This window comes from Tupaia chinensis, unplaced genomic scaffold (assembly GCF_000334495.1).
Source record: "Tupaia chinensis unplaced genomic scaffold, TupChi_1.0 Scaffold000252_1, whole genome shotgun sequence".
Lineage (NCBI taxonomy): Eukaryota > Metazoa > Chordata > Mammalia > Scandentia > Tupaiidae > Tupaia > Tupaia belangeri.
In genome coordinates, this window is record NW_006159732.1 from 2,366,949 (window position 1) to 2,376,375 (window position 9,427).

Consider the following 9,427-nt stretch of genomic DNA (forward strand, 5'->3'; position numbering starts at 1 on the left):
AGACATTTCCATGATTTTCACCGAACTGCTTGTGGATGAAGAAGAGTTCCTCTTTTCCCTTGGAGGAGAGGTATTTTCTCGTTTTCCCATATTTCTCATGATCCAATGGTGGTTTCTTGTCATCTGATGGATGATGTGTTTCTTTCAAATTCTTGAAGTTCAGCCTTAATGTTCAGGAGCAAGCAGGCAGATGTGATCTAGAATCTCTTTGCTGTTCTATTGTGATCGCTGGTGCAGCAGATTCAGTAGATAGTGGGGAATATTTTAACCCTATTAGTATTTGGATGTTTAGCTACAGTGCTCTTAGATCTGTCTAAAAACACATTGAAAGGATACTGGAGGGTGGAGAGACAAGAAAAAGGAAAATGAAACAGAGAAAAACAACAAAAAGAAAAAAAGACAAAAAAATAAAAAAATTTAAGAATTTGTAATTACTGTTCTTTTATAAAAAAAAAATCACAAAATTACAAAAAAAAAAAAAGGGAAGACAGAAGCAGGGAGAGACAGGAACCGAGAGACAGAGAGAAAAGGTGTAGCCATGTGGAACCTTCTCCTGAAGGCCCGTGGCTTCTTCTCTAAAGACTGCTTTTCTTTAAAATAAATAGATTATTCAGTTTCTTCCTCCTTTGAGAAGTTACTGTGCTGCTTACTTGCTGTTTTAAGTATACTCTATTATTGGAAACAAAGATTTGGGAAGTTGATATACTCAGATGGAAACCAGGGAATCTATAAAGTCCTAGCTTTCATGGAGATCTATGTGTCCTTGACCCAGGTTCCAAAAATGCTGGAACCTAGGGCAGCAGTCTACATAGGTTATTGTCTGATGGAACCCAGTTAAGACTCTGAGAGAGCAGCTAAATTGTGCATAACCACTCTGTTAAGAAAAATACCACTGTCTAGATTCCTTTTTGTTTCCAAAGAATTATTTTATTTAACTTCCTTCCTTCCTTCCTTTCTTATTTGACCAGAGAGTAACAGAATGTGAGAGAAAGCGAGAGAGAAAGTGAGAAAGCAAGCCATCAGGTCCAGGACTCAAACCATGGTTGGCCATCTTGGAGTCCAGTACCCTTAACCACCACGCCACCTGCTGGCCCCACTGTCTAGATTCTTGATAACTGGAATTCCTTTTCTTTTTTTTTAAGAGATATTTTTGCTGGGCCGGCAGGTGGTGTGGTGGTTAAGGGCTCTGGACTCCCATATGGCTGACTGCAGTTTGAGTCCCAGACCTGGCAGCTTGCTTCATCACTTTATCTCTCTCTTTCACACTCTGTCCCTCTCTGGTTAAAATAAATAAAGTTAAATAAAATAATTAAAAAATAAAAAAAGATCTGCAGGTCGGAAGCCCTAAAAAAAAAAAAAAAAAAAGAAGAAAAAAATATATTTTTGCTATAGGGCACATGCGTTAACTGGAGAAAGTAAGAGGTACAAATCTAGAAATCATCTCCCAGGGGGATGGCCACACTGCAATCCCATCTCCTCCATTCCCCTCTAAAGATCTTGGACATGAATGTACATGCGCCCAGTATGTTTTAAGCCACCAGATCCAGGACTCGAACCGCAATTGACTATGTGGGAGTCCAGCGTAACCATTATACCATCTGCTCGTCCTGATAGTGGGGATTTCTAAGCTGTGACTTGTCTTGTTTGTGGAAGTGTGCCTCTTCTACTGCTCATTAGGGCTGTTACTCAGTCCTTTGAAGAGGTGATTTGTTTTTATTACTCTGCACTGCTTGGGGTGTCTTGGGGGGGCACCAGCCTCCGAAGGCAGCATATCTGAGGTTAAAATGGAAGAGATTTTCCAGACTTAAAACTCCTAATAAATACTATTCTGTGCTTTTGGCCTTCAGAGTTATAAATCACTGTTTTTTCAGAAGGCCACAGCTTCAGTCAGTAATTATTTGAATGACTATAAGTAAATACACAGATCATCTAGGTGGTATGTCTGAAGAAAGTCTCTCCCTTCAAGTAATTGCAGTCTAGTTGGGAGAAAGAACATATACAATAAATGACTCATGAAGTTCATAACCATCTTGGTTAGCTCGCTGATGCTCAGTCCTGGGACTTGAGCGTGCATGCCTGTGGCCATATGCAGAGTCTTTTTACTCTGAGGTAATGGATTCACTGACCTCTCTCTGAATATAACCCCACATCTTTGCAACCTTCATTGACAGTTACTCTTTTTTTTTTTTTAATCTGTTAAGGGTGTGTATGTTTGCCAGAGAGACAGAGAGAGAGAGAGAGAGAGAGAGATTGTGAGAGAGACAGTGAGAGGGAAAGCAAAAAAGCTCCCCCCGCCCTGGAGTGTTGACAACCCTTAATTCGTTCTCTGTTCTCCTATTCGTTCTCTGTTCTCCTATCAGGATTTTGTGTGTGCTCACACGTGCCTGGTGTGTTTTTCAAGCTGCTGGGTCTAGGACTCACACTGTGCAATCAGCCATGTGGGATCCAGGTGCCTTAGCCACTGTGCCACCTGGCTGGCCCAAAAGTTACTCTTAAAACGTACATTCTTGGTCCAGCCAGTAGCATAGTGATTAAAGTGACTGGATCCCACATGCTCTATTACATGGTTCGAGTCCAAGACCTGGTGACTTGAAAAACACACCGAGGCTGTGTGCCTATCCCAAAATCCTGAAAGAAGAAATGGAGGACTAAGGAACTTAGGGTCTAAAACCCTCTCTCCTTACATATCAGTGTCAGCTTAGATGCTACAGCTCAAATTTCAGCCACTGTTTACTCAGCATCCACAGTTTTCTTAGTCATCCCCAGCTTCTGGAAGAATTTCAAGCCTGGGTAGGATCAGCTGCCTGTTTTGTTCCTACTTGTGCCAAGGCCACTGAATTCCTAGAGAAAACCAAGTAGCAGTCACTGGAAATTCATGATGCCAGCTATCAGCTTTGCCCACCCATCCTGCTGTTTCCTCTGCTCTCTCCCATTCTCCACATTGGCCATTTCAGACATTCTTAGTGTTCCTTAAACCTCTGATCTTTTTTATACCCTATTCATCTCAATAATTGACCCTGCTTCTGGCAACACAGAGAATACAACTCCTTTTGCTTCCAGCCCTCAAACCTTTAGGCTAAATTCTACCTAAATCATGGATCCTGTTTTCTTAGAGACCAAAGAAGATAGAGACTGAAGATAGGGATATTTAGGGGAAAGATGTTTTTATTATCAATGGATTTTTTTAAAACTGCAAAAAGGCAGGGTTAATTCTTAGCCTCCAGTATATATTTTTTAGAATATTTTATTTTATTTTATTTATTTATTATTTTTATTTTTATTTGACCAGAGAGAGAGAGAGAGGCAAAGTGAGAAAGCAGGCCTTCAGGTCAAGGTCACAAACTCTGGTCAGCCATGTGGGACTCCAGTGCCTTAACCACCATACCACATACTGGCCCCAGAGCCTTAGGTATTAAAATGATTATGTCTTTGACAGCAAAAGAGAACATTAAGATGGGTGTGGTGATGTAATTCATTTCAACAGCTTTGAATTTTCCAGCAGTTCCTGTGGCACCATGCCTCTGTAAGCTTTGTTTGTTTGCTAGTCAACCTAGTTCCACCAACAGTTTCTGTGGGTTAATGATAGGGCACCCGTCCTTAAACTAGAAAAATAATCTCCCTCTCTGCAGCCTCTGAGCACATGACATTATTTGTATTTTGTACAAAAGCATCATTTTTGTTTCTTTATCTGTCACTAAGCCTTTATAATAATTTCTGCTGTTGCAAATGTGTGAGGCTGCCAAAAAGGAGTATTTGTGTGGAATGTAAGAATAGCCCATTTCCCCTTCAGAGAATGAAGAACAGGGTAGGAAACTGGGTGTGTAAAGGCAAATCTTTTCCCCCCAATTTTAGCTTTATTTCATTATCTTTAAATAAATGACATTCTTTAACTTATAAGTTGATACGGACAAAAGCTGGCATATAAAAGGCATAGAAATGCTGGTACGCAGGACCAGCAGATGGCATAGTGGTTACATTGCTGGACTCCCAGATGCCTGACTGCGGTTCGAGTATCAGACCCAGTGGCTTGAAAATCAAGCCAGGTATGTGTGCCTGTGTGCCCAAGATCCCAGGGAGAGAATGCAGAAGAAGGGATGGCCACCCCTGCGCCCCCCCTAGTGGGGGTGATTTGTCACTTTCCCTCTTTCTATGTTTGTCTCTCTTTCTCTCTCCCCAGCTAGCTCAAATGCCCTAAAGCAAAAAACCTCTTTAAAAAAAAAAAAGAAAGAAACTTAATCCAAATCAAATAGCATAACAATTTATGAATTGTATTTTTATATTTTAGGAACCCTGATTGCTGTTCTTCAACATATTCATTATGAAGTTTTTAGTAATACTTTTGTTTTCTGGATTTATAACTGACTGTAGAGGTAACTCTTCCTCTGTTTTACCACCCAAGTTACTGCTGGTGTCCTTTGATGGTTTCAGAGCTGACTATCTACAGAACTATGAATTTCCTCATCTCCAGAATTTCATCAAGGAAGGTGTCTTAGTAGAACATGTTAAAAATGTTTTCATCACAAAAACATTTCCAAACCACTACAGTATTGTGACAGGCTTGTATGAAGAAAGCCATGGCATTGTGGCTAACTCCATGTATGATGCAGCCACAAAGAAACATTTTTCCGACTTCAATGACAAAGATCCTTTTTGGTGGAATGAGGCAGTTCCTATTTGGGTGACCAATCAACTTCAGGAAAACAGATCAAGTGCAGCCGCTATGTGGCCTGGTACTGATGTACTCATTCATAACACCACGCCTTCCTATTTTATGAATTATAGCCCCTCAGTGTCATTTCGGGAGAGACTAAATAATGTTACCATGTGGCTGAATAATTCTAGCCCCCCAGTCACCTTTGCAACACTCTATTGGGAAGAACCAGATGCAAGTGGCCACAAATATGGACCCGAAGATAAAGAAAACATGAGCAGAGTGTTGCGAGAAATTGATGACCATGTTGGTGACCTGGTCCAAAGACTCAAGATGTTAGGGTTGTGGGAGAATCTTAATGTCATCATTACAAGTGATCATGGGATGGCGCAGTGTTCCCAGAGCAGAGTGATAAACTTGGGCCGCTGTCTGGATCCTTCTGCCTACACCATTATAGATTTGACTCCAATTGCTGCAATACTTCCCAAAATAAGTAAGTGACCTTTTAGCCAAAAATACTACTCTTTGAATGGGGCATTTGATTGAGGAGGGAGGGTTCTATGAAAGAATAAAGCTCTGACTATTTGTAGTTCAGAACAATATAGTGATCCTTATTCAGAGCGTGATTACATGTTTCCCTCCTAGCTTATAAATTTTAAGCAGTTGGCTTATGGTTGAAGTTCAAAGTAATTATTTCTTTGCTTTTTGATGTATTTTCTGAATTAGTTGCACTAATGGAAAAGGAATTTTTGTCCTAAGAATCTTGGATTCTAGTATGAGATGTACCTTCTACTGGTTGTACAATTAATCATTAGTAGTAGTATGTTATTAGTTTATGTTTACTTAGGAAGTTGGGCATGAAAATTGTCCTCTTTCTATGGAAGTTCATTAGAGTAATCCACGCAATGAAAAAAAGATGCATGAATGCATGTAAAACATGTGTGCCTATGTATGTATCAGCCTCCAACATTATCACATAATTATTACTGCTTTTTTTTTTAAAGATTTATGTGATATGGACCAGCTGATGGCATGGTGGTTAAGACAACGATCCCACATGACCAACTGCATGGCTAATGTCCTGGAAAACATGCCAGGCATGTGTGCATGCATGCCCCAAATCCTGAGAGGACAGTGGAGGAGGAGAGATTTGGTGTGTCCATCCCCCCAAGGAGATCATTCCCTTCCACCACTATTTCTCTTATAACAAAACTAAAATGACAATAAGAATAAGTGATTTAATAGATGAATTTGTCTAGAATTTATTTCCAGTTATTCTTGCAAGAATAATGTTTTTTTCCATACCAGTTAGCCATGACTTTTTCTTCAGTTAGCCTTCTTTTTTTCTTTTAGATATAACAATGGTTTATAACAAACTGAAAATGTGTGACCCTCACCTTAATGTATATCTCAGAGAAGATATTCCTGAAAGATTTTATTACCGACATAATGATCGTATTCAGCCTATTATTTTGGTTGCTGATGAAGGCTGGACAATTGTGCTAAATGAATCATCACCCAAATGTAAGTATGTATTTACAGTTCTTCTGTCTAAGGGACAAATTATACATTATGACATTGTTCTGTTTAGAGGGTACTTTGATTTAGAATGTTCACACAGTATAATTAGTTTGATTTTCAACTAGACAATTCTCAAGTCTTCATTTGATAGCAATTTACATTAACCACAATTTCACCCTTCAATTATAAAGGTGGATAACCTTAAGGGTCAAAGCATAGTTTTACTTTCTTACCAAAACTGCACTTGCTGTCAATAATGATCAAGATTGGATCTCTTGATTTGTGGAAAGTAAGAGAAGAAACAAAGAAAATAAAGCAAAGACAAAGAAAGAAACAGTAATGAGAAAGGCTAGTCAGTTCAAAGTTCTTTGTCTTATGTGTGTGAAAAAAATTTGTCCAAGTAACCTAAGTTTTTTCCCAATGACGAAATCATCTACCTGAATGCCACAGCTACTTAGAATATACTGGGCAAGAAGCAGAAAGTAAATAGACAAAAAACTACCAAGTAAGCTAAATAGATGAAGTAAAAATCTCTCTTTTTTTTTTGAAAAGTAATTAATTAATTTGTTTTAATTTATTTTGATTGAATGCACAAAAGCTCTCTTAAAACTGAGAAAAATATATAGGGGAAAGCTATAGGTCTTGCCTCAACTGAAGCCCTTTGTCCATATTTTACATTCAGTTTCAATACCGTATACTTTAAAAAAAAATCTGGTTTTTGTAGTCTGTAGTAGATGGTCAGCAGACTTTTTCTGTAAAGAGTTAAATAGTAAATACTTCAGGCTTTGGAGCTAGCTACTCAGCTCTGCTTTATAATATGAAAACAATCATAAACAATATGTAAACAAATTGAAAAGGTGTGTTCCAGGGAAACTTTGTTTACAAAAAAACAGATGGAGGGACCAATTTGGCCATGTGTTTGCAGCCATGTCTGATCTGCGACCATTCAGAAACATCAGGCAAAGATAAGAGACACTCAGGGTCAATGGAGTTTGTTTATTACACGTACCAATGTTAGGCAATCTTTGTCGAAACTCTGGAAAATACAGAAAAGCATGGAAAAGATAACAAAAACTGTAATCCCTCGATACAGAAATATAGATAAATGGTAATTGTGAGAGTATTTCCCATTTCTAATCTTTTTTATTACATATACATGCGTATTTTAATATTATTGAAACCATGTATCTATACATATCGCTTTATTCTACTTTTTGTCATATTGGTCACATTCATTATTTTTAGTATGAAATATTTCAAATTTACTATTCATTAAAGAATAATACAATAAACGTTGCCATATTTATCAGTCACTTCACTTAATATGAAATTGGGAGCTTATTAAATGCACCAACTACACATTAAAAGGTAATTTTTTAAAAATAAGGCTAAAAATTGGGAATCTGACATTGAATGATATAAGAGGCCCTTCCATCCTTGTTGTAAGTCAGTCATTTACTGGAGTTACACGTTAGAATCATCTGGTTAGATTTCATATTTACTACAGGAATCTCTTCTGTAACATTCTCAATTATCTGGCCTTTCTGATGTTGGGGTGTGTCTTACAGTAACTGTCAGTAAACCAGTAGAGCGTTATATCATTCTGTTTGTTATCACAGGAGCAACTGAAATAGGGCTGCAGATTCACTTCTTCCCTGTTCATTGGACTTACTCACTTCCGCTCCCTGAGTTATAGAGGGTCCTCAGCCTGACTGCTCTCCCCATCACTGGTGTATTGCAAACAGGGCTGGAGGTGGACATGGGAAGTGGGGCTAACGTCTGAAAGATCAGGTTAAAGTCTCAGACCATGATGGATTAAGAAAAGTGCTGTGTGTGAGATAGGAGACAAGGATTGGCACAGCCTTGTCATATACCAGCAAGAACCTAATGTGTATGCAACAGAGACTAGTTTGTTTGTAAGAGAAACACAGATCTTATTTGCTAACATCATTTTGTTCTTTTTCAGTAGGTGACCATGGTTATGACAATTCCTTGCCCAGTATGCATCCGTTTCTAGCTGCCCACGGACCTGCGTTTCACAAAGGGTACAAGCACAGCACGATTAACAGTGTGGACATTTATCCAATGATGTGCCATATCCTAGGATTAAAACCACAGCCCAATAATGGGACTTTTGGTCATACTAAATGCCTGTTGGTTGACCAGTGGTGCATTAACCTTCCCGAAGCCATCGGGATTGTTATTGGTGCACTCTTGATACTAACTACTCTCACATGCCTCATAATTATCCTGCAGAATAGACTGTCTGTGCCCCGTCCATTTTCTCGACTTCAGCTACAAGAAGAAGATGATGATCCTTTAATTGGGTAACATATGCTGGGGTTTATGCAAAGCATCTCTGATTAGTCACAAAACTAAAGATACATCCGAGGAATAGTGTTATAACTATGAAAAAAGTATACTTTGAAAGACAAAGAACTTGGGCCAAGATTGCTAAAATTATTTTGTTTTTTCTTCCATTTTATTTTGGTGCATTTCCTAATAACATAACTCTGACCATAGTAAAATTGATAGTCAGTTATTATTAGTTAGCATTATTGTTTTTCTAACAAGAAATAGCATTTGAGAAAAATAACCCCTTTGACATTTTTGTTTTTATAGTGAAGATGTGATACATCTTTAAATGAAAATATACCAAAATTGAGTAGGCATCCTTTTCTAATAAATTTATATATTTGTAAATGAAACAACAGAACACTTTATGCAATTCATGAATTTTGTGTATCAGGGAGGAATCATTTTCTATATTTTTGTATTTATCTTAAATTAGTTTGTATCTCAAGTAACTTCTTGAGGTAGGAAATTATCTGTGATGGTTAATAAAATGGTTAACCAAGCAGAGAAGATTTAGTGTATGAAGGAATTATTTGAAGGAGTTATTAAAAAAAAAATAGCAACCTAGTCCATGTGATACAAAGCCTGAATGGTTAGTTACCATATGTCTTAAGCTGTTGAGGTCTTAAAGGTTTTACCTTTTGAATAGTATTGCAAATAAGACATTTAGAAGAAAATAGAGAAAAGTGCTTTTCTCTATCTGTGCTTAATGCCTCTGTGTAAGTTATGGGGTTGTTTATATGTGCCCGGGTGCAAGTGTGTTTGTGTGTGTGGGTGCACAGGTGTCCTATGACAGGATGTCAGAGGTGGACTGTAGTCAGGCTTCCACATCCCTAGAGAACACAGCTCTCGGGAAAGGTTATTTTTGCACTTCATATTTGTTTACTTTCTTCTAACTTA

The 9,427-nt window shown here is 38.1% G+C and overlaps 1 protein-coding gene across 3 annotated transcripts in view; it reads left to right on the top strand.

Annotated features, from left to right (window-relative positions):
- Positions 1 to 9,178, top strand: part of ENPP4 (ectonucleotide pyrophosphatase/phosphodiesterase 4) — a 15,704-nt gene extending 6,526 nt beyond the window's left edge. For 2 of the 3 annotated variants that reach the window (XM_006149074.3, XM_006149075.3), the window contains exons 2-4: positions 4,286 to 5,144; positions 6,005 to 6,175; positions 8,139 to 9,178. In XM_006149074.3, the coding sequence (XP_006149136.1) occupies positions 4,319 to 5,144; positions 6,005 to 6,175; positions 8,139 to 8,503 (1,362 nt within the window). In that variant the 5' untranslated portion in view covers positions 4,286 to 4,318 and the 3' untranslated portion in view covers positions 8,504 to 9,178. The remainder of the gene's footprint in view (positions 1 to 4,285; positions 5,145 to 6,004; positions 6,176 to 8,138) is intronic. The other variant, XM_027772089.1, reaches the window with a different exon arrangement.
- Positions 9,179 to 9,427: the final 249 nt, after the last annotated feature.